The sequence below is a fragment of the Camarhynchus parvulus genome, chromosome 3, assembly GCF_901933205.1.
Source record: "Camarhynchus parvulus chromosome 3, STF_HiC, whole genome shotgun sequence".
Taxonomy (NCBI): Eukaryota; Metazoa; Chordata; class Aves; order Passeriformes; family Thraupidae; genus Camarhynchus; species Camarhynchus parvulus.
Window position 1 is genome coordinate 112,597,733 of NC_044573.1, and position 25,174 is coordinate 112,622,906.

The window sequence follows — 25,174 nt, forward strand, 5'->3', positions numbered from 1 at the left end:
CCTGTGTGCCCCCTGTGTGCCCCTGTGTGCCAGTGTGTGCCCCTGTGTGCCCCCTGTGTGCCCCTGTGTGCCAGTGTGTGCCCCTGTGTGCCCCTGTGTGCCCCTGTGTGCCCCCTGTGTGCCCCCTGTGTGCCCCTGTGTGCCCCCTGTGTGCCCCTGTGTGCCCCTGTGTGCCCCCTGTGTGCCCCCCCTGTGTGCCCCCTGTGTGCCCCCCCCTGTGTGCCCCTGTGTGCCCCCTTGTGTGTGTGCCCCTGTGTGCCCCCTGTGTGCCCCTGTGTGCCCCTGTGTGCCCCCTGTGTGCCCCCTGTGTGCCAGTGTGTGCCCCCTGTGTGCCCCCTGTGTGCCCCTGTGTGCCCCTGTGCCGTGTGCCCCCTGTGTGCCCCTGTGTGCCCCTGTGTGCCCGTGTGTGCCCCCTGTGTGCCCCCTGTGTGCCCCTGTGTGCCAGTGTGTGCCCCCTGTGTGCCCCCTGTGTGCCCCTGTGTGCCCCCTGTGTGCCAGTGTGTGCCCCCTGTGTGCCCCCTGTGTGCCCCCCTGTGTGCCCCCCCCTGTGTGCCCCCCTGTGTGCCCCCCCTGTGCCCCCTGTGTGCCCCTGTGTGCCCCCCTGTGTGCCCCCCCTGTGCCCCCTGTGTGCCCCCCTGTGTGCCCCCCTGTGTGCCCCCTGTGTGCCAGTGTGTGCCAGTGTGTGCCCCCCTGTGTGCCCCCCTGTGTCCCCTGTGTGCCCCCTGTGTGCCCCTGTGTGCCCCCGTGTGTGCCCTGTGTGCCCTGTTCCCCGTGGTTGTTCCCCTGTGTGCCCCTGTGTGCCCCCTGTGTGCCCCTGTGTGCCAGTGTGTGCCCCCTGTGTGCCCCCTGTGTGCCCCCTGTGTGCCCCTGTGTGTGCCCCCCCTGTGTGCCAGTGTGTGTCCCCTGTGTGCCCCCTGTGTGCCCCCCTGTGTGCCCCCTGTGTGCCCCCTGTGTGCCAGTGTGTGCCCCCTGTGTGCCCCTGTGTGCCCCCTGTGTGCCCCCCTGTGTGCCCCCTGTGTGCCCCCTGTGTGCCCCTGTGTGCCCCCCTGTGTGTCCCCCTGTGTGCCCCTGTGTGCCAGTGTGTGCCCCCTGTGTGCCCCCTGTGTGCCCCTGTGTGCCCCTGTGTGCCCCTGTGTGCGCCCCTGTGTGCCCCCTGTGTGCCCCCTGTGTGCCCCCTGTGTGCCAGTGTGTGCCCCCTGTGTGCCCCCTGTGTGCCCCTGTGTGCCCCCTGTGTGCCCCCTGTGTGCCCCCCCCCTGTGTGCCCGTGTGTGCCCCCTGTGTGCCCCTGTGTGCCAGTGTGTGCCCCCCTGTGTGTCCCCTGTCCTGTGTGCCCCTGTGTGCCCCTGTGTGCCCCTGTGTGCCCCCTGTGTGCCCCTGTGTCCCCTGTGTGCCCCTGTGTGCCCCTGTGTGCCCCTGTGTGCCCCCTGTGTGCCCCTGTGTGCCCCCTGTGTGCCCCCTGTGCCCCCTGTGTGCCCGTGTGTGCCAGTGTGTGCCCCCTGTGTGCCCCCTGTGTGCCCCCTGTGTGTGCCCCTGTGTGCCCCCTGTGTGCCCGTGTGTGCCCCTGTGTGCCCCTGTGTGCCCCCTGTGTGCCCCCTGTGTGCCCCCGTGTGTGCCCCTGTGTGCCCCCTGTGTGCCCCGTGTGTGCCCCTGTGTGCCCCTGTGTGCCCGTGTGTGCCCCTGTGTGCCCCTGTGTGCCCGTGTGTGCCCCTGTGTGCCCCCCCCCCCTGTGTGCCCCTGTGTGCCAGTGTGTGCCCCCTGTGTGCCCCCCTGTGTGCCCCCCGTGCTGTGTGCCCCGTGTGCCCCCTGTGTGCCCCTGTGTGCCCCCTGTGTGCCCCCTGTGTGCCCCTGTGTGCCCCCTGTGTGCCCCCCTGTGTGCCCCCTGTGTGCCCCTGTGTGCCCCCTGTGTGCCCCCTGTGTGCCCCGTGTGCAGTGTGTGCCCCCCTGTGCCCCTGCCCCCCTGTGTGCCCCCTGTGTGCCCCCCTGTGTGCCCCCTGTGTGCCAGTGTGTGCCCCTGTGTGCCCCCTGTGTGCCCCCTGTGTGCCCCCGTTGTGTGTGCCCCTGTGTGCCCCTGTGTGCCCCCTGTGTGCCCCGTGTGCCCCCTGTGTGCCCCCTGTGTGCCCCCTGTGCCCCTGTGTGCCCCTGTGTGCCCCTGTGTGCCCCCCTGTGTGCCCCTGTGTGCCCCCTGTGTGCCCCTGTGTGCCCCCTGTGTGCCCCCTGTGTGCCAGTGTGTGCCCCCTGTGTGCCCCTGTGTGCCCCTGTGTGCCCCTGTGTGCCCCCCCTGTGTGCCCCTGTGTGCCAGTGTGTGCCCCCTGTGTGCCCCCTGTGTGCCCCCTGTGTGCCCCTGTGTGCCCCCCCGTGTGCCCCCCTGTGTGTGCCCCCTGTGTGCCAGTGTGTGCCCCCTGTGTGCCCCCTGTGTGCCAGTGTGTGCCCCTGTGTGCCCCCTGTGTGCCCCCCCTGTGTGCCCCCTGTGTGCCCCCTGTGTGCCCCTGTGTGCCCCCTGTGTGCCCCTGTGTGCCCCTGTGTGCCCCCTGTGTGCCCCCTGTGTGCCCCTGTGTGCCCCCTGTGTGCCCCTGTGTGCCCCCTGTGTGCCCGCCCTGCCTGCCTGGGCAGTGCTGGGCTGGGCTCAGGCTGTGCTGGGGCCTCCTGGGGCTCAGCAGTGCCTGCGAAGCGATCGTGTTCTGTGCAGTGTTGCTCCTAAAGCCCCTGTTGAGCTCCGTTTGCAGCCCCCTCTGGCGTGCTGTGCCCCGTGAAGCCGATTCTCATTTCTGGCTCAGGGCGCTGTCCTGGCATCTCCTCGTGCCCAGTCCTGTGCTCCTCTCCCAGCCTCTGCCTGCAGGGTTTGCTCTGCTGACCCTGAGCAGCAGCTGCAGCTCCTTTGCTGTGCCTGCCGTTTCTTACTTTTGGTCTTGCCTTTCTCCAAATCAGCTGGTTTTTTTTTTATTTCAGTGGGATTTGGCTTCTGCTGCTGCCCCCCAGAGGGGATTTACCCAGGGCAGTGCCCAGCGCCGAGGGTGCCAAGCATTTGTTCTCTTTGTGCTGTCCAGACTTTGATCCTCTCCTGGTGGGGCAATTTCTTATTGCCACCAAACAGAGGCTGGGTAGTGTCCCTCAGAGAGTCCAGGCTTGTCCCTGCCTCACTGGGCAAGGAATAGAATAAAATAAAGTAAAATAGAATAAAATAGAATAGAATAGAATAAAATAGAATAGAATAGAATAGAATAAAATAGAATAGAATAGAAATAAAATAGAATAGAATAGAATAGAATAGAATAGAATAATAGAATAAAATAAAACCAGCACAAAGCTCAGAGCAGCTTCTGTGCCAGCAGAGTTTCTGTTCAGGCCTGCTCTGAAGTTAGTTAGGAGAAGTTTTAAAGCTTGGCTGAGGGTTTGGTTGCTGTCAGGCAGCTCACAGTGAAAAATACAGGATTTCAACCCAGGAGTGGCCACGTTAGGAGGAGCTGCCTCAGAAGATGGAGGCTTTAGTTAGAGGTGGCATTTATTCCCCTCTTTGCCCCAGCCCTGAGAGCTCTGCCTTGTCTGGGCCCCCAGCAACAGCTGGATCCCAGTGTGGGGCAACAGCTGGATCCCAGTGTGGGACAGCAACAGCTGGATCCCAGTGTGGGGCAGGAACAGCTGGATCCAGTGTGGGGCAACAGCTGGATCCCAGTGTGGGGCAGGAACAGCTGGATCCAGTGTGGGGCAACAGCTGGATCCCAGTGTGGGGCAGCAACAGCTGGATCCCAGTGTGGGGCAGGAACAGCTGGATCCAGTGTGGGGCAACAGCTGGATCCAGTGTGGGGCAACAGCTGGATCCCAGTGTGGGGCAGGAACAGCTGGATCCAGTGTGGGGCAACAGCTGGATCCCAGTGTGGGACAGCAACAGCTGGATCCCAGTGTGGGGCAGGAACAGCTGGATCCCAGTGTGGGGCAACAGCTGGATCCCAGTGTGGGGCAGGAACAGCTGGATCCAGTGTGGGACAGGAACAGCTGGATCCAGTGTGGGGCAACAGCTGGATCCCAGTGTGGGACAGGAACAGCTGGATCCCAGTGTGGGGCAGCAACAGCTGGATCCAGTGTGGGGCAGGAACAGCTGGATCCAGTGTGGGACAGGAACAGCTGGATCCAGTGTGGGACAGGAACAGCTGGATCCCAGTGTGGGCAGGAACTGCTCTGTGCCTCGCTGTGCCTGGGCTGGGATGGGGCAGAGCAGAGCAGGGCTCAGGCAGAGCAGAGCAGGGCTCAGGCAGAGCAGGGCTCAGGCAGAGCAGAGCAGGGCTCAGGCAGAGCAGAGCTCAGGCAGAGCAGAGCAGGGCTCAGGCAGAGCTCAGGCAGAGCAGGGCTCAGGCAGAGCAGAGCAGGGCTCAGGCAGAGCAGAGCAGGCAGAGCAGGGCTCAGGCAGAGCAGGGCTCAGGCAGAGCAGGGCTCAGGCAGAGCAGGGCTCAGGCAGAGCAGAGCAGGGCTCAGGCAGAGCAGAGCAGGCAGGCAGAGCAGCTCAGGCAGAGCAGGGCTCAGGCAGAGCAGGGCTCAGGCAGGGCTCAGGCAGGCAGCTCAGGCAGAGCAGGGCTCAGGCAGAGCAGCAGAGCAGAGCAGGGCTCACAGAGCAGGGCTCAGCCAGAGCACAGAGCAGAGCTCAGCAGCAGAGAGCAGGCAGACAGGCTCAGGCAGAGCAGAGCAGGCTCAGGCAGGGGCTCAGGCAGAGCAGGCTCAGGCAGCAGTCAGGCAGAGAGGCCAGAGCGGCTCGGAAGCAGAGCAGAGGCTCAGGCAGAGCAGGGCTCAGGCAGAGCAGAGAGCAGGGCTCAGGGCAGAGAGCTCAGCAGACAGCAGCTCAGGCAGAGCAGGGCTCAGGCAGAGCAGGGCTCAGGCAGAGCAGGGCAGAGCTCAGGCAGAGCAGAGCTCAGGCAGAGCAGGGCTCAGGCAGAGCAGGGCTCAGGCAGAGCAGAGCAGGGCTCAGGCAGAGCAGGCAGGGCTCAGGCAGAGCAGAGCTCAGGCAGAGCAGAGCAGGGCTCAGGCAGAGCAGGGCTCAGGCAGAGCAGAGCAGGGCTCAGGCAGAGCAGGGCTCAGGCAGAGCAGGGCTCAGGCAGAGCAGGCAGAGCAGGGCTCAGGCAGAGCAGGGCTCAGGCAGAGCAGCTCAGCAGGGCTCAGGCAGAGCAGGGCTCAGGCAGAGCAAGCAGGGCTCAGGTCAGAGCAGGGCTCAGGCAGAGCTCAGGCAGAGCAGGGCTCAGGCAGAGCAGGGCTCAGGTAGAGCAGAGCAGGGCTCAGGCAGGCAGAGCAGGGCTCAGGCAGAGCAGAGCAGAGCTCAGGCAGAGCAGGGCTCAGGCAGAGCAGGGCTCAGGCAGAGCAGGGCTCAGGCAGAGCAGAGCAGGGCTCAGGCAGAGCAGGGCTCAGGCAGAGCAGAGCAGAGCTCAGGCAGAGCAGGGCTCAGGCAGAGCAGGGCTCAGGCAGAGCATCAGGCAGAGCAGAGCTCAGGCAGAGCAGAGCTCAGGCAGAGCAGGCTCAGGCAGAGCAGGGCTCAGGCAGAGCAGGGCTCAGGCAGAGCAGAGGCTCAGGCAGGCAGAGCAGGGCTCAGGCAGAGCAGAGCTCAGGCAGAGCAGGGCTCAGGCAGAGCAGGGCTCAGGCAGAGCAGAGCTCAGGCAGAGCAGAGCAGGCTCAGGCAGAGCAGAGGGCTCAGGCAGAGCAGGGCTCAGGCAGAGCAGGGCTCAGGCAGAGCAGGGCTCAGGCAGAGGCAGAGCAGGGCTCAGGCAGAGCAGGGCTCAGGCAGAGCAGAGGCTCAGGCAGAGCAGGGCTCAGGCAGAGCAGGGCTCAGGCAGAGCAGGGCTCAGGCAGAGCAGGGCAGAGCAGGGCTCAGGCAGAGCAGAGCAGGCTCAGGCAGAGCAGGGCTCAGGGAGCTCAGCAGGGCTCAGGCAGAGAGAGTGGCAGAGCAGGGCTCAGGCAGAGCAGAGGCAGCAGAGCAGGGCTCAGGCAGAGCAGAGCAGGGCTCAGGCAGAGCAGGGCTCAGGCAGAGCAGAGCTCAGGCAGAGCAGAGCTCAGGCAGAGCAGGGCTCAGGCAGAGCAGGGCTCAGGCAGAGCAGGGCTCAGGCAGAGCAGAGCAGGGCTCAGGCAGAGCAGGGCTCAGGCAGAGCAGAGCAGAGCTCAGGCAGAGCAGGGCTCAGGCAGAGCAGGCTAGGCTCAGGCAGAGCATCAGCAGAGCCAGCCACAGCAGGTCAGGCACAGAGCAGGGTCAGGCACTGGGCAGCTCAGGCAGGAGCAGGCAATCAGGCAGAGCAGACTCAGCAGCAGGTCAGGGAGCGTCAGGCAGGCAGGCAGGCTCAGGCAGAGCAGAGCAGGGCTCAGGCAGAGCAGGGCTCAGGCAGAGCAGGGCTCAGGCAGAGCAGGGTCAGCAGAGCAGGGCTCACAGCAGAGCAGGTACAGGAAGCAGGGCTCAGGCAGAGCAGAGCAGGGCTCAGGCAGAGCAGAGCAGGGCTCAGGCTCCCTCTCCAGGAGCTCAGCAGCACGGCAGGCCGGTTTTTACAAAAACGCCCATCCCTGCTGGAATGCTCCGAGTCACAGAGGGTGCTGCTGGCACCATCAGAACCTTTCACATTCCCCTTGGCAGGTGCAATCCCCGAATCCATCCTGGTGTGGGGGGCAAGGGGCTGTACCAGCTATCCAGTGCCACCCCTGCCATGGCAGGGACACTGCCACTGTGCCAGGTGCTCCCAGCCCTGCCCAGCCTGGCCCTGGGCACTGCCAGGGATCCAGGGGCAGCCACAGCTGCTCTGGGGTGCCCCTGGATGGGCTCTGAGGTCCCTTCCAACCCAACCACTCTGGGTCCTGCTGCTCCAGGCCCTTTCCCAGAGCCCCTCTCAGCCCTCTCAGAGAATCCTTCAGGGGATTTCTGCTTTTCCAGCTCTCCCCACACTCACCCTGTGCTTTCCCCATCTCTGTATTTTCCCTGCCAGTCCAAATTCCCTGCCCAGCACGTTTAGTTACAGTTATTTGAAACGCTGGGAGTTGCTGGAGGTGGTGGCTGCTGCTGTTCCCATGATTTCTGCGGATCTGGGGCGGTTGTTGTCATTCCCGTGATTTCTGGGGCCCTGGGGCAGTTGTTGTCATTCCCGTGATTTCTGGGGCCCTGGGGCAGTTGTTGTCATTCCCATGATTTCTGGGGCGGTTGTTGTTGTCATTCCCGTGATTTCTGGGGCCCTGGGGCGGTTGTTGTCATTCCCGTGATTTCTGGGGCCCTGGGGCAGTTGTTGTCATTCCCATGATTTCTGGGGCGGTTGTTGTTGTCATTCCCGTGATTTCTGGGGTGGTTGTTGTTGTCATTCCCATGATTTCTGGGGTGGTTGTTGTTGTCATTCCCATGATTTCTGGGGCGGTTGTTGTTGTCATTCCCATGATTTCTGGGGCCCTGGGGCGGTTGTTGTCATTCCCATGATTTCTGGGGCAGTTGTCATTCCCGTGATTGCTGGGGTGGTTGTTGTTGTCATTCCCATGATTTCTGGGGCCCTGGGGTTGTTGTTGTCATTCCCATGATTTCTGGGGTGGTTGTTGTTGTCATTCCCATGATTTCTGGGGCGGTTGTTGTCATTCCCGTGATTTCTGGGGTGGTTGTTGTTGTCATTCCCGTGATTTCTGGGGTGGTTGTTGTTGTCATTCCCGTGATTTCTGGGGCCCTGGGGCAGTTGTTGTTGTTTCCCGTGATTTCTGGGGTGGTTTTGTTTCCATCCCTGTGCAGTTCTCACAGGTGCCTCTCCCTGCAGTGAGGGCCATGGGAAGCTGACCGTGTTCTCAGTGAAAGCCATGCTGGCCACCATGTGTGGGGGGAAGATCCTGGACAAGCTCAGATGTGAGTACTCCTGAGGAATCCCACCTTTGTGGACTCTCTCCTTTCCTGTGTCTCTTGCATTCAGCTCTGGAGGGTTTTCTTTTGCTGACTTTGTGATCTTTGCCCTGAGCTGGAGCTGTGCAGAGTTCCAGAGTCATTAAGGTGGGACAGTCCCTCCCAGCCCATGAGTCCAAGCTGTGCCCAGTCCCCACATTGTCCCCAGAGCACTGGGTGCCACATGCCGGCCTCCTGGGACACCTCCAGGGCTGTTTGCTCCGTGTTCCAGCTCCTGGTGATCCCGAGCCCAGGACTGAGGAGCCTTCCCAAGCCCAGTCCTTCAATTTAAGCTCTTGGGCTCTTCTTTAAACGGAGAACTTGAGGGCTGATTTTCCAATGGGAATGTCCCAGTTGTCACCATTCCCCTGCTCTGGGCATGTTGGAGGCTCCTGTGAATCTCCTGAGGCTCTCTGCACCTTCTCACTCTGCAATCCCAGCTGCTGAGGTAGAACCCCAGGATGGTTGGGGCTGGAAGGGACCTGGGACACCTCGCGCTGTCCCAGGCTGCTCCCAGCCCTGCCCTGAGCCCTGCTGACCCCTGGGCTCAGTCACATCCCCGGACAGAGCAGGATTCCTCCAGCTGCAGAGGAAAGTGGTGGTGGAAGAGTTCTGGGAAATAAACCCGCTTTCTTCACTGCAGGACAAACGCTGGTGGGGTTTGGAGGGGTTTTTAATTTCCCCTTGGCACAGCCTGGGCTGTTCTCTCTCATTTTCAGATTTCCATACCTTGAATTTCTCTCTCTTTAGGGTCACTTCACTGCCTGCTCAGCTCAGATGAATGTCCTGAGCACACTGAGGAGGTTTCAGCCCATTTTGAACACAATTGTGTCCTGTCCCTGTTGTGTCCCACCCTTCCCACCCTGCCAGGTTCATTGCAGGCCTTCAGCTCCTGTGCAGGAGGATTCTGCTCCAGGGTGGATGAGGATTCTGGAATTTTGGCTCCCTAATTTTAGTTGTTCCCATTGGTTTCATTTTGTGTGCCTTTTCATCCTGACCTTTTTTCCACATTCAGTTTCTAGGTTAAGTCTAGTTTTTCTGGCTGGCTTATTTTTCTAAAATACACAAATCCACCATTTAAGATATTTTTTTATTTTTCCCCCCATTTCATGTTTTCTTTTATAACATTATTCAAGAGACCTTCAGTTCAAGCTGCTCTGTTCAGTCAGTGATACAAATTCCAGGTAGCTTTATCCATCTTAGCTGAGGCATTGCAGGCTTCTTCCTGAGCTCATTCTTTCAGGAAATTGGGGTAATTCCTCCAGTTTACTGGAAATGTGCCTTTCTGAAAGTGTCTATTTTTCTGAAGCTGGTTTTGATCACTGAAATGAAGGTGATTTTCTGCCAGCCTGAGCTTTTTGATGTTTAATTACTGCTGGTGCCTGAAATAACAGCAGAGGGGGCTCAGTGCCGCTGAGGAGGTGTGGGATCTGTCACATCCTGGGGAATTCTAGGTCGTGTTTGCATTGGTGAAACCTCCCTTTGGAGCTCTGGGGGTGCTCAGGGCCCAGCTGGCTGTGTGAGAGGTCTCTGCAAGGAGATTCTGGGTCCCAGGGTGTGGGGATCCATAAAGTTGGAGGGTTTATAAGAAGGTGGGAAAAAGACATGTTGATAGTGTTAGACACGCTCCCCTTCAAAACAGAGCAGCAACTGATTTTCTTTTACTGCCACAAAGACACGGTTGTGAAGAAAATTGAAAAATTGTGTTGTATGAATCTGTCAGATCATTCAGAATCCGTTCACAAAAGTATACAGAAATTGAAAGACTTGACAGCCCAAGTTAAAGAAGTTAGTAAGTCCTGGATAGATGACTTGTTCCGAGAATAGAACGTTGCACCTTAGCTAAAGCAACTCTGCAAGAGAAGTCTCTGTGGATTAAGTGTTCTGATTGTGACTTAATAGTGATCCCCTGCATACTTCATTGTGTGCCTCGAATGATGAACAAAAGTCAGAAAAGTTTTTGTTATACAAGAAAGAGAATTAAGAAGTGGAATCACAGAAAGTGTTCAAAATCTCGCAGAGAATGTAGATGAAAGTATAGAAATAGAAGAGAAATTTAAATTAAGAACAACAAGAGTTTTTAAACAATAACTTGTTAATATTGTCAGATGTGATTTATACCTCTTCCACTAACTGAAACCTTCACAGCATTAAGTTGCTGTGTTGTAACACAGCAATGCTTAGATGTAGCAAGAACAAGCCTAAAGCAGATAGTAAGCAAAAACATTACAGCAGGGCAGTTCTGTTTTCTGTCTGGCATCGTTGTTCTGTCGTGCTCTCTGCATCCTGCCCCTGGGACTGGCCTTTGCTGGGGGCTGGGGCTCTGGGGAGGGGATCAGGGACCCCCGGGGCTCAGGGAGGAGCAGGGTCAGGGAGTGGGGCACCTGCAGCACCTCCCTCTTCTCCTTCTGTCCTTACAAACATCAGGGACCGTCTGCTCGGCCCCTCTTTGCTCTCAGGAGCACGTTTGTCCCCACAGAGCTGCTGGAAAAGGGCAAACTCCTCTCATCACAAATGTGCTCAGAATGCCAGAGCGGTTTGGGCTGGAAGGGACATTACATCCCACCCCAATTACATCCCACCCCAATTAAATCCCACTCCTGCCATGGCAGGGACACCTCCCACTGTGCCAGGGTGTGCCAGTGTCCAGCCTGGCCTTGGGCACTGCCAGGGATCCAGGGTGGGCACCCTGTGCCAGGGCCTGCCCACCCTGCCAGGGCACAATTCCCAATTCCCAATGTCCCAGATCCAAAATGGGATCTGATTCCCCTTCCCAGCTGTGCAGTGCCTGGGGATGAGCTCGGTGCCCTTGGCTTGCAACAGCTCCTGGTGAAGCTGGGAAGGGAATGGAGCCCCAGGAGGGGCTGAGGGAGCTGGGAAGGGGCTCAGCCTGGAGCAAAGGAGGCTCAGGGGGGACCTTGTGGCTCTGCACAAGTCCCTGCCAGGAGGGGACAGCCAGGGGGGGTCGGGCTCTGCTCCCAGGGAACAGGGACAGGCCAAGGGGAAATGGCCTCAGGCTGGGCCAGGGCAGGCTCAGGGTGGGCACCAGGAGGAATTTCTGCATGGAAAGGGTGCTCAGGCCTTGGCAGGGGCTGCCCAGGGAGGTTTGCAGTGCCCATCCCTGCAGGTGTCACCTGGATGTGGCACTGCGTGCCCTGGGCTGGGGACAAGGTGGGCACTGGGCACAGCTGGGATTTTCCAGCCTCAGGGATCCTGGGCTGTGGTGCCCCTGCCATCCCCCGTGCCCTCAGTGGGCATTTCCCTGGAGCTCTGCCAGCTCTGGCACTGGCACAGCCCTGTTCCACTCTGGAGCCTCCTCTGGGGGTTCTGTAGGCTCAGGGTCCAGCTGTGTTCCACTCTGGGGGTTCTGTAGGTTCATGTTCCAGCTGTGTTCCACTCTGGGGTTCTGTAGGTTCATGTTCCAGCTGTGTTCCACTCTGGGGTTCTGTAGGTTCAGGTTCCAGCTGTGTTCCACTCTGGGGGTTCTGTAGGCTCAGGTTCCAGCTGTGTTCCACTCTGGGGGTTCTGTAGGTTCAGGTTCCAGCTGTGTTCCACTCTGGGGGTTCTGTAGGTTCAGGTTCCAGTTTTCCCCTCCTGGGGTTCTGTGGCTCCGCTGTGTTCCACTCTGGGGTTCTGTAGGTTCAGGTTCCAGCTGTGTTCCACTCTGGGGGTTCTGTAGGTTCAGGTTCCAGCTGTGTTCCACTCTGGGGGTTCTGCAGGTTCAGGTTCCAGCTGTGTTCCACTCTGGGGGTTCTGTAGGCTCAGGTTCCAGCTGAGTTCCCCTGGAGTTCTCCTGCTCTGCTCCCTTCCTGTCCCAGCTGGTGCAGGGCAGGAGCTTCCCCTGCACTGATGGGGTGGAATGGGATCCATGGGATAAAGGGATGGGATCCATGGGATAAAGGGATGGGATAATGGGATAAAGGGATGGGATAATGGGATGGGATAATGGGATGGGATAATGGGATGGGATAGCATCCATGGGATGGAATGGGATAGGATGGCATCCATGGGATGGGATAGGATGGGATGGCATGGGATGGGATGGGAGCAGGGGTGGGATGGGATAATGGGTTGGGATAATGGGATGGGATCCGTGGCATGGCATGGGATCCATGGAATGGGATGGGATGGGATGGGATGGCGTGGGATCCATGGGATAATGGGATGGGATAATGGGGTGGGATGAGATAATGGCATGGGATGGGATAATGGGGTGGGATAATAGGGTGGGATGGGATCCCTGGGATGGGATGGGATCCATAGGATAATGGGATGGGATAATGGGATGGGATGGGATCCCTGGGATGGGATGGGATAATGGGACGGGATAATGGGGTGGGATGGGATAATGGGATGGGATAATTGGGTGGGATGGGATAATGGGATGGGATGGGATAATGGGATGGGATAATGGGACGGGATAATGGGGTGGGATGGGATAATGGCATGGATAATGGGGTGGGATGGGATAATGGGGTGGGATGGGATAATGGCATGGGATAATGGGGTGGGATGGGATAATGGGGTGGGATGGGATAATGGCATGGGATGGCATGGGATGGAGGAACCGGGGACCGGGAGCCCTGGCCTGGGTCATTCCTGCCCCGGCAGCAGCGCTGCTCCGGGCCCCGCTCAGGGAAAGCCCTCGGGGTGCACGGGCGCCGTTCCCGCAGTGACCCCGTATTGATTGGGGTTTATTGTATTTCCTTACAGATATTTTCTCTCAGATCTCAGATTCCAACGGGCTGCTGGTGTTCCCCAAGTTTGAGCAGTTCCTGCGGGAGGTGCTGAAGCTGCCCACGGCCGTGTTCGAGGGGCCCTCCTTCGGCTACACCGAGCACTCGCTGCGCACCTGCTTCCCACAGCAGGTCAGGGACGGGGATCTGGGGATTTGGGGTCTGGGATTGGGGATTTGGGGTCTGGGATTGGGGTTTGGGGTCTGAGATTGGGGATTGGGGTCTGGGATTGGGGTTTGGGGTCTGGGATTGGAGATTTGGGGTCTGAGATTGGGGATTTGGGGATCTGGGATTGGGGAATTGGGGTCTGGGATTGGAGATTTGGGGTCTGAGATTGGGGATTTGGAGTCTGGGATTTGGGATCGGGGATTTGGGGTCTGAGATTTGGGGTTGGGGATTTGGGGCTGGGATTGGGGGTTTGGGGTTTGGGATTGGGGATCAGGGATTGGGGATTTGGGGTTGGGGATTGGAGATTTGGGATTGGGGATCGGGGATTGGGGATTTGGAATCTGGGATTGGGGATTTGGGGTTTGGGATTGGGGATTTGGGGTCTGGGATTTGGGATTGGGGATTTGGGGTTTGGGATTGGGGATTGGGGATCGGGGATTTGGAATCTGGGATTGGGGATTTGGGGGTTTAGGGTCTGGGACTGGGGAGTTGGGGTCTGGAGTTGGGGATTGGGGTTGAGGATTTGGGGGTTTGGGATTGGGGGTTTGGGGTTTTGGGGTCTGGGATTGGGGATTTGGGGTTTTGGGGTCTGGGATTGGGGATTTGGGGGTTGAGGATTTGGGGGTTGAGGATTTGGGATCGGGGATTGAGGGTCTGGGGTTGGGGATTGGGGATTTGAGGTTTGGGATTGGGGATTTGGGGTTTGGGATTGGGGATTTGGGGTTGGGGATCAGGGATTGGTGATTTTGGATTTGGGGTCTGGGATTTGGGATCAGGGATTTGGGGTCTGGGATTTGGGATCAGGGATTCAGGATTTGGGATCAGGGGTTTGGGGTCTGGGATTTGGGATCAGGGATTCAGGATTTGGGATCAGGGATTTGGGGTCTGGGATTTGGGATCAGGGATTCAGGATTTGGGATCAGGGGTTTGGGGTCTGGGACTGGGGATCTGGGATTTGGGATCAGGGATTTGGGGTCTGGGATTGGGGATCTGGGATTTGGGGTCTGGGATCGGGCATTGGGGGTCAGGGATGGGGGATTTGGGATCTGAGGTTTGGGGTCTGGGATTGGGGATTAGGGATTTGGGGATTGGGGATCTGGGATTTGGGATCAGGCATCTGAGGTCAAGAATCAGGGATTATGGATCTGGGATTAGAGATCTGGGATTTGGGATTCAGGATTAGGGGTCTGGGATGTGGGATTTGGGATGTGGGATTCAGGATTTGGGATTCGGGGTTCCCAGGGCATCGGGGCTGGGGGTCACTGAGCTCCCCTGTACAACCCAAGCACTTTGAAACAGTCCAAAATAAGCAACTGAAGGATTTTCTGTCATTTCAGTTGATTCCCCTCCTTGAAGGGCCTCCCCTGTTCCCCATCAGAGCACCAGGAATGACTCATTCCTTCCCCAAAACACAAACCATGCCATTTTCACTATTTCCCCTTGATTTTTCAAAGCCTTTTCACTGTGTAAGACAATTAGTTTAACAAGTCACTTCCAGGATCTGTTCAAAGTAAACACCTTCTGTGCACCAGTTTATTTTTAAATCCATTGCAGGTGCATTTTAATTGTTCCAATGATTTGTTTCTCGTTTGAGGTAATGTAAATAATATAACTAATCCCAAAATCAACTGTAAACATGAACTTGATTGATTTTGGGCCTAAAATTAAATGTTTAGACTCTGGGCATGATGATGCTCCAGCAGAAACATTTCTGCAGCATTTGATGTAAAATTTATAGTGACTAAATATAAGTTAATTAGCAATTAGCATGTTTGGAATATGGCACAGTAGGAAACAGCCTTTGATTTCAGAATCAGTGAGGCTCCAGATTTACATCTGATATTGGGAATTGGGAATTGTGCCCTGGCAGGGTGGGCAGGCCCTGGCACAGGGTGCCCAACCTGGATCCCTGGCAGTGCCCAAGGCCAGGCTGGACATTGGGGCTTAAAAAGTGTAAATTCCTCTCATTAAAAATGTTCTCAGAATGCCGGACTGGTTTGGGCTGGGAGGGAGATTAAATCCCACGCAGGGTCCATGGCAGGGACACCTCCCACTGTCCCAGGCGCTCCAAGCCCACAGCCCAGCCTGGCCCTGGGCACTGCCAGCGATCCGGGGCACTGGGAGGTGTCCCTGCCATGGCAGGGGGGCACTCGGGGCTGTTTAAGGTCCCTTGGCACCCCAGCCATCCCTGACTCCATGGCTGTGGCAGCACAGGAGTATTCCTGGCAGGCACAACTGGAGCACTGATGTCGTGAGGGGCCCCAGGACGGGGTGAGGGATGAGAATCGGACTGCAAGGTCTCAGAAGGCTGGGTTAATAGTATGGTATGATATGATATGATATGATATGATATGATATGATATGATATGATATGATATGATGTAATATAGAATATATAATATAATGTAATGTAATGTAACGTAACGTAACATATAATATATAATATATAATATAATATAATATAATATAATATAATATAATATAATATAATATAATATAATATAATATAATATAATATAATATAATATAATATAATATAATATAATATAATGTAACGTAACGTAATGTAACGTAATGTAACATATATAATATAATATAATATAATATAATATAATATAATATAATATAATATAATATAATATAATATAATATAATATAATATAATATAATATAACATACTACATTATGTTATATCATATCTTATTAATTATAAAAACTATTAAAATACAAAAACTATCAAAATATTAAGTAAATATTAAATAAAGTATCAAATAAAATATTAAAATATTTAGACATTAGATATTAAAAATTATTACATTATTTATTAAAGTTATTATATTATATTATATTTCATTACATTACATTCCATTACATTATATTATATCTTAATTTAAAAAATATTAAAATATTAAAAATATTAAAATAAATTAAATATTAAATAAATAAATATTAAAGTATTAAATATTAAGTAAATAAATATTAAAAATTAATTTAGTTATTAAAATTATCGTATTATATTATATCTTATTAATGATGAAAATTTTTAAATTATTAAATTATTATTTATCCAAATAAATATTAAATATTGATATAGTTAAATATTAATATCTTACATATTACGATATTAAATCATTTATTAAAATTATTATATTATATTATATTATATTATATTATATTATATTATATCTCAATTATAAAAAATTAAAATATAAAAATATTAAAATAACAAATTAAATATTAAATAAATAAATATTGAATAGAGTATTAAATATTAAATAGATAAATATTAAAAATTAATTTCGTTATTAAAATTATTATATTATATCTTATTAATGATGAAAATTTTAAAATTACTAAATTATTATTTATCAAAATAAATATTAAATATTGATATAGTTAAATATTAATATCTTCCATATTAAAATATTAAATTATTTATTCGAATTGTTTTATATTATATTATATTATATTATATTATATTATATTATATTATATTATATTATATTATATTATATTATATTATATTATATTATATTATATTATATTATTTTTTTTATTATTTATTTTATTAAATGTTAAAAATATTAAAATATCAAATTAAATATTATATATATTAAAGTATTAAATATTAATAAATAAATATTAAAATTAATTATATTAAATAATTATTATTTTATCTTATTACGATGAAAATTTTAAAAGTATTAATATTATTTATCAATAAATATTAAATATTTTATTATATATTATATCTTCTATTACATTAAATTATTTATTAAAATTATTATATTATATTATATTATATTTATTATTTATTTATTTATATTATATTATATTATATTATATTACATTATATTATATTTCTTATATTATATTTCATTATATTATATCTTAATTATAAAAATATTAAAATGTTTAAAATATTAAAATATCAAATTAAATATTAAATAAATAAATATTAAAGTATTAAATATTAAATAAATAAATATTAAAATTAATTCAGTTATTAAAATAATAATATTATATTATATCTTATTAACGATGAAAATTTTAAAAGTATTAGATCATTATTTATCAAAATAAATATTAAATATTGATATAGTTATATATTAATATCTTCAATATTAAAACATTAAATTATTTATTAAAATTATTATATTATATTATATTATATTATATTATATTATATTATATTATATTATATTATATTATATTATATTATATTATATTATATTATATTTATTATTTTTATTTATTATATTTATTTATATATTATTTATAATATTAAAATTTTAAAATATTAAATATTTATAAATAAATTAAAGTATTAAATTTATAATAAATATTAAAATTAATTCATTATTAAAATAATAATATTATATTATATCTTATTACGATGATTTAAAAGGTATTAGATATTATTTATAATAAATATTAAATAGATATAATATATAAATTTCTTTAACATTAAATTATTTTTAATATTATATTATATTATATTATATTATATTATATTATATTATATTATATTATATTATATTATATTATATTATATTATATTATATTATATTATATTATATTATATTATATTATATTATATTATATCCTAAAACTATACTAAAAAAAGAGAAAGGCTTCATCAGAAGGCTAGACAAGAATGGCAATAAAAACCCAGACTCAGGGAGTGACACAGCTGGCTGTGATTGGCCGTGAATTAAAAACAATTCACACGTTTGGATAAACAATCTCCAGGCCACATCCCAGGAAAGCGAACCATGGAGAAGCTGAGGCTTTGTCTCAGGAGGACAGCCCTGGCCAAGGGATTTCTCAGCAAATGTCACAGAGAAGTTGCGGGGGCTGGAGGAGCGCTGGCGGTGGGAAGCGCTCTTTGCTGCGCCCTCCATGCGGCCTGTGCTCTCCCTGCAGAAGAAGGTGATGCTGAACATGTTCCTGGACACGCTGATGGCTGACCCTCCTCCCCAGTGCCTTGTGTGGCTGCCCCTCATGCACAGACTGGCCCACGTCGAAAATGGTAAATGCAATATTTCCCTGCTGGGGGCCTGGGGATGCTGTGCCCTTGTGCCTTCATGTCCTGGGGGCGTCCCAGAGCTGGGGGGGCACGTTCCTGGGGTGTGGGATGGGGACTGGCTGGGTGTGCAAAGCCCGTGGGTTTTAGCTAGGGGGGAACAAATGACATTCTCTGAATGTTCCTGAGGCTGCAAAGGAGGCTCAGGGGGGACCTTGTGGCTCTGCACAAGTCCCTGCCAGGAGGGGACAGCCAGGGGGGGTCGGGCTCTGCTCCCAGGGAACAGGGACAGGCCAAGGGGAAATGGCCTCAGGCTGGGCCAGGGCAGGCTCAGGGTGGACACCAGGAGGAATTTCTGCATGGAAAGGGTGCTCAGGCCTTGGCAGGGGCTGCCCAGGGAGGTTTGCAGTGCCCATCCCTGCAGGTGTCACCTGGATGTGGCACTGAGTGCCCTGGGCTGGGGACAAGGTGGGCACTGGGCACAGCTGGCACTGGATGGGCTGGGAGGGATTTTCCAGCCTCAGGGATCCTGGGATTTTTAAATGAATTGTGATGGTGGCAATTTCCTGGGGTCAAGTCCTCACCAGGAGGTGGATCTGGTTAAAATGTTGGATGGACTCCAGGAAAAGGGGATCCTGGTTTGATCCTGGCGTTCCCTGGCAGCAGCCAGGAGCAGGAGGGGACCAGCTGGGCTGCTCCCCTTCTCTGGGCTCTTTCCTATCCAAAGTGAAACTTTGGCCCTTGCAGAAAAATGAAAACAGAAATAATACCACAAGGAAAAAACCCACAAACAAAATCCTAAACAAACAACCCCCATAAAAACCTAAACCAACAAAACCCAAGGAAACAACAACAGCAGAAAATAAAAACCGCAAACAGAAAACCAACAAAACAACCAAAAAACCCAAAGCAAGAAAAGACAAAAAAAAAAAAACCTGGGCTATTGTTACTCTTTCCCCTCATTGGGATTTCAAGGTTTGGGTTATTATAATTATTTCCCTTCATAAATTGTCTTCAAAAAATCAGGGTTTAGTATTGTGTATCCTTCCCCTCATCAGGAAATCAGAGTTTGGGTTGTTTTTATTCCTCTCATCAGGAAATCGGGGTTTGGTATTTTTATTCCTTCCTTTTGTCAGGAAATCAGGGTTTTGTATTTTGGGTTATTGGTGTTCCTTCCCCTCTTCAGGATATCAGGGTTTGGGTTATTTTTATTCCTTCCCCTCTTCAGGATATCAGGGTTTGGGTTATTTTTATTCCTTCCCCTCTTCAGGATATCAGGGTTTGGGTTATTTTTATTCCTTCCCCTCATCAGGAAATCAGAGTTTGGGTTGTTTTTATTCCTTCCTCTTGTCAGGAAATCAGGGGTTTGTATTTTGGGTTATTGGTATTCCTTCCCCTCATCAGGAAATCAGTTTGTTTTTATTCCTCTCATCAGGATATCAGGGTTTGGGTTATTGTTATTCCTTTCCCTTTACCAGAAATCAAGGTTTGGGTTATTTTTATTCTTTCCTCTCATCAGGAAATCAGGGTTTTGTATTTTATCAGGAAATCAGGATTTGGGTTATTGTTATTCCTTCCCCTCATCAGGAAATCAGGGTTTACCAAAAATCCACGGAAAGTTTTCTTTCCTTTGTGTTTCCCGCAGTCTTCCACCCCGTGGAGTGCTCGTACTGCCACTGTGAGAGCATGATGGGCTTCAGGTACCGCTGCCAGCAGTGCCACAACTACCAGCTGTGCCAGAGCTGCTTCTGGAGGGGCCATGCCAGCGGCCCCCACAGCAACCAGCACCAGATGAAGGAGCACTCCTCGTGGGTAAGGCCTTCCTCATGGGGCAGGGCACTGCTCCTGGGTCAGGGCACTGCGTGTGGCCAGGGCACTGCTCCTGGGTCAGGGCTTCCTCCAGGGCACCATGGCAGGGACACTGCCACTGTGCCAGGGTGTCCCAATGTCCAGCCTGGCCTTGGGGCACTGCCAGGGACCCAGGGGCGGCACCGCTGTGCCAGGGCCTGCCCACCCTGCCAGGGAACAATTCCCAATTCCCAGGATCCCACCCAGCCCTGCCCTCTGGCAGTGGGAGCCATTCCCTGGCTCCTGTCCCTCCATGCCTTGTCCCCAGTCCCTCTGCAGCTCTCCTGGAGCCCCTTCAGGCCCTGCCAGGGGCTCCAGGATCTCCCCAGAGCTCAGTTGTTCCCTTGAACCCCCCAGATCTGCACCCCACAGGATTTGGGTGCTGAGAATGAGAAGCCCAGCCCGGAGCCATCGCAGGCAGCAGCACCTTGGGATGCCAGGATCCTAACTGGGATGGGTGGGAAGGGAGCTCAGAGCCCCCCCAGTGCCACCCCTGCCATGGCAGGGACACTGCCACTGTGCCAGGGTGTGCCAGTGTCCAGCCTGGCCCTGGGCACTGCCAGGGACCCAGGGTGGGCCCCCTGTGCCAGGGCCTGCCCACCCTGCCAGGGCACAATTCCCAATTCCCAATCTCCCACCCAGCCCTGCCCTGTGGCAATGGGAGCTATTCCCTGTGTCTGTCCCTCCAGGCCCTGACGAGTCCCTCAAATGAACAAATTCAGAGAGAAGTAAATGTGGAGGTTTTCAGCAGGTGAAGAATTAGTTTAGGGAAACGAGGGGTTTGAGTTTGGAGTCATCACATCTGTGTGCATAATTTAAATTCTCTGTGGGGTCAGTCAGTGATACAAAACCAAACTGTGATTTTTGTAGGATTTCAAAGGCATTAAAGCAGAGGGGCTGGAACGAGGTGAGCTTTAAGGTCCCTTCCAGCACAAACCCTTTCAGGATTTGGTGATATTGGGATGACCAGGTGCCCATTCCCTGGGGTCCAGAGGCTCTCCAGGGCCTCCACACCATCTGCTGCTCCCCAGGATGGAGCTGGGGGCTGATAAATAAAAACCCCAGGGCCTGGAAGGAATGAGGCTGCACCTCCAGGGCAGGCTGGACATCAGCAGGAACTGACCCCATGGTAGTAACTGGTGTTAATTATCAATTATCACTAATTGCCAGGCACTGATGGTGTTAATGTAACTCCTATTTGAGCCACTATCAATCTGAATTTTCATTTGAGTGTCCCTTGGGAGCTGGTCCCAGTTGCACTCTGGAGTGTTGTACAGCAGCAGGAATTAATAACTGTAATTAATAATTAATAATGGTAATTAATTCCAGAGCAGTAATTAGCCAGGGCTTGCCCTTTCCTGGGGTGTCAGTGAGGGAGAGCAGCAGGAGGAGCTGCAGCTGATGTCTGAGCTCCCATGTCCGTGGCATTATGGAATTGTTAGGGTTGGAAAAGACCATCCCCAGGGTTCCATGCTGCTGCTGGGAGCTCATTGAGCACAGCAGCATTTTCAGAATTAATTTTGTAAGTCAGTATGGGATTTAAACCCCATTTTTTGGTCATTCCTGTGGGTGTCACCAGCATTGCCAAGGACCCAGGATCACCAATCCTGTGAGGCCATTTAGTGTGAGAATCAGAACAACAAAAACTTCTTCAGACCCTAAACAGTTCAATCTGTAGCCTTGGAAGACACTTAGATCAATGTAAAAATGTAAATGTAAAAATACAAGGTAAAAATACAATACACAGACATTTAGCAGAAAAATCATAAATGTGTGTTTCTGTAGTTGTAAGTAAGAATATGCCTTAAATAAGTGAGAAACTGGATTGTGAAGGCCCAGGACCCAGGATCACCAACCCTGGTGATCCAATTTAGTGTGAGAATCGAAAAATAAATAAAAAAACTTCTACAGACTCAAAACAGTTTAATCTGTAGCCTTGGAAGACACTTAGATTAATGTAAAAATGTAAATGTAAAAATACAAGGTAAAAATACAATACACAGACATTTAGCAGAAAAATCAAAAATGTGTGTTTCTGTAGTTGTAAGTAAGAATATCCCTTAAATATTCTGGTGCTGGGTAAAATGGTGAAGGGTTTGTAATGCAGGGGTGTGGTTGTATGGAATAAACTGAGAGTTGATAAATTACAATAAAAGCCTGTGGGTTAGAAGCCCATTAGATGAAAGTACCCATAGTGCAGCAGGAGGAGGTAAAAGTGATAGGTTAAAAAAGTAAAATAAATCCCGTGGCAGCTGCCTGTTGATTAGAAAGTTACATATTGCCTCTGGTGAAGAAACTGTAGCCAAATGCTAAAATCTCCCTAAAAAAAATCCTCTAAAATCTCACAGCCCCTGAGATTAATATTTATCTAAGCAATAAATTGTTCTTAGCTTGAAATTAGCCCCAGCCCTTCATTTCCAGCAGTGACAACAATAATTCAGCACCACTGAGGGCAAAAGGAGATAGAGTCACCCCTGCCTGTCCCAGCACTGCCCCGCCTTGGCAAGTGGCTCTTCCTGCCCTCAGAATGCCCCCTGTGTGTTCAGAGAGCGATGTCAGAATCCCTTAATGGGATGGGATTCAGTCCTCAGAGAGCCCCCAGGTAATTGGTTTGCCTCCTGGTCTTCCATCATTTTGTTGAAACTCTCCATTTCCCCCAGCAGAGCCCTCCGAAGGCTCCCAGGGCTCGTTCCCCAGGGCACAGGTTTCCCCATTTGTGCTCCCGTGCCCTTTGCTGCCTGTCCCAGGTGTGTGTGCCTGCCCTGCCCTTCCTTCCAGGCCTCACCTGTGCTGCTGCCCCCAGGAGTTCTGAAATTCGGGGCTCTTTGAGCCAGCTCTCATAAGCTCTTGGAGATCTGTTTCACACCCAAGACAGCTCAGCTAGGCATAAAATATATATTATATATATATAGATAAAATATATTATACCTCAGAAGGCATGAAATCAGCAGGATGGCTTCTGTGGCAGTGGTGGAAACAAAGAGGTTTTAATAAAAGGCAAAATAACAGAGAAAAACTGAGCCAGGTGCACGAGGTCCTTGCCCCAGGTAAAACACCTCACAAAAGCCATTAATTTCTTTGTTCTCTTTCTGGTAAATTGCTCAGGCAATTTGTTTTCTGTCCAGTTGGCTATCCTTATGTTTGAGGTGAAGTCCCCCAGGTCCTATGGGATGCCTTTTCACCTAATTGAGGAGAGAAACTTGTGGGCTTCTTTCCTTTTTAAGGGCACAAAGGACAGTTTTGTCACTCTGTCAACGGGGAACACATTCCTGTACTCACCTGTGCTTGTTCCTGCAGCAATCCCAGGCTCACCTGTGCTTGTTCCCCCAGAAATCGTGGGGCTCACCTGTGCAGCAATCCCAGGCTCACCCGTGTTGTTCCCCAGCAATCCCATCTCACCTGTGCAGCAATCCCTGTCTCACCTGTGTTGTTCCCCAGCCATCCCCCCTCACCTGTGCTTGTTCCCCAGAAATCCCAGGCTCCCCTGTGCGATCCCCTCTCCCCTGTGTTGTTCCCCAGCAATCCCATTTCCCCTGTGCTGTCCCCTCACCTGTGCAATCCCATTTCCCCTGTTTTTCCCCAGAAATCCCCTCTCCCCTGTACAATCCCTGTGTCACCTGTGCAATCCCATCTCACTTGTACAATCCCATCTCTCCTGTGTTGTCCCCCAGCAATCCCCTCTCCCCTGTGCAGTCCCCTCTCACCTGTACAATCCCTGTGTCACCTGTACAACCCCATTTCCCCTGTTTTCCCCAGAAATCCCATTTCCCCTGTACAATCCCATTTCCCCTGTACAATCCCTGTGTCACCTGTGTAATCCCCCTCTCACCTGTGCAACCCCCGTGCCCTGTTTCCCCAGAAATCCCATTTCCCCTGTACAATCCCCCTCACCTGTACAATCCCCTGTACAATCCCTGTGTCACCTGTGCAATCCCTGTCCCACCTGTGAACCCCCCGTGCCCTGTTTCCCCAGAAATCCCATTTCCCCTGTACAATCCCATTTCCCCTGTGCAATCCCCTCTCACCTGTACAATCCCCTCTCCCCTGTGCACCCCCCCTCAACCCCCGTGCCCTGTTTCCCCAGAAATCCCATTTCCCCTGTACAATCCCCTCTCACCTGTACAATCCCATTTCCCCTGTGCAATCCCATTTCCCCTCCCCCCTCTCCCCTGTGCACCCCCCTCTCACCTGTGCACCCCCCGTGCCCTGTTTCCCCAGAAATCCCCGGCCAAGAAGCTCACCCACGCCATCAGCCGCTCCCTGGGCTGCGTGCCCAGCCGGGACCCGCCCCGCCCGCTGTTCCCCGAGCAGCCCGAGCGGCCGCTGGACCTGGCCCACATCGTGTGAGTACCTGAGACCCCCTGAGACGCCCTGAGACCCTCCTGAACCTCCCCTGAACCCCCCTGAGACCCCCCGAGCCCCCCTGAGCCCCTGAACCAACCTGAACCCACCTGAGCCCCTGAATCCACCTGAGCCCCCCTGAGCCCCTGGACCTGGCCCACATCGTGTGAGTACCTGAGACCCCCGAGACCCCCTGAGACCCTCCTGAACCCCCCCCCCCCTGAGCCCCCGGCCCCTGAGCCCCTGAACCCCCTGAACCCACCTGAACCCCCATCCACCTGAACCCCCTGAGCCCCTGGACCTGGCCCACATGCGGTCCCTGAGACCCCCGAGACCCCCGAGACCCTCCTGAACCTCCCTGACCCCCTGAGACCCCCTGAGCCCCCCGCCTGAACCACCTGAACCCACCTGAGCCCCCCCCTGAGCCCCCTGAGACCCTGGACCTGGCCCCATCGTGTAGTACCTGAGACCCTGAGACCCCTGCTCCCTGAACCCCGTGTGAGCACCTGAGCCCCCTGGACCCCCCCTGAACCCCCTCCTGAGCCCCCTCCCCATCCCTGAACCCCTCCTGATCCCCCAGACCTGCTCCACATCGTGTGAGTACCTGAGCCCCCCCTGAACCCCCTCCTGAGCCCCCTCCTGACCCCCCAAACCTGCCCCCCATTTTGTGAGTACCCTGAACCCCCTTCTCACCCCTGAGCCCCCTCCCCAGCCCTGGCTCGGGGCAGGGAGCAGCCCTGGGCCTGCAGTGGGTGTCAGGTTTTCTGCTGTGTTGGTGTAAATGTGTCAGGTTTTCATTGCTGTGTTGTGTAAATGTGTCAGGTTTTCTCTGCTGTGTTGTGTAAATGTTCCAGGTTTTCATTGCTGTGTTGGTGTGAATGTTTCAGGTTTTCTCTGCTGTGTTGGTGTAAATGTGTCAGGTTTTCACTGCTGTGTTGTGTAAATGTGTCAGGTTTTCATTGCTGTGTTGTGTAAATGTGTCAGGTTTTCATTGCTGTGTTGTGTAAATGTGTCAGGTTTTCATTGCTGTGTTGGTGTAAATGTGTCAGGTTTTCATTGCTGTGTTGGTGTGAATGTGTCAGGTTTTTCTCTGCTGTGTTGTGTAAATGTGTCAGGTTTTTCTCTGCTGTGTTGGTGTGAATGTTTCAGGTTTTCTCTGCTATGTTGGTGTAAATGTGTCAGGTTTTCTCT

General features: G+C 51.7%; 1 protein-coding gene across 1 annotated transcript in view; it reads left to right on the forward strand.

The window, feature by feature from the left end:
• The window catches only part of DTNB (dystrobrevin beta), a 182,587-nt gene that overhangs the window by 21,587 nt on the left and 135,826 nt on the right, over positions 1–25,174 (forward strand). The window contains 5 exon segments of the mRNA XM_030945277.1: positions 7,746–7,831; positions 12,578–12,732; positions 17,695–17,800; positions 19,440–19,606; positions 23,861–23,985. Coding sequence (XP_030801137.1) covers positions 7,746–7,831; positions 12,578–12,732; positions 17,695–17,800; positions 19,440–19,606; positions 23,861–23,985 — 639 coding nt within the window.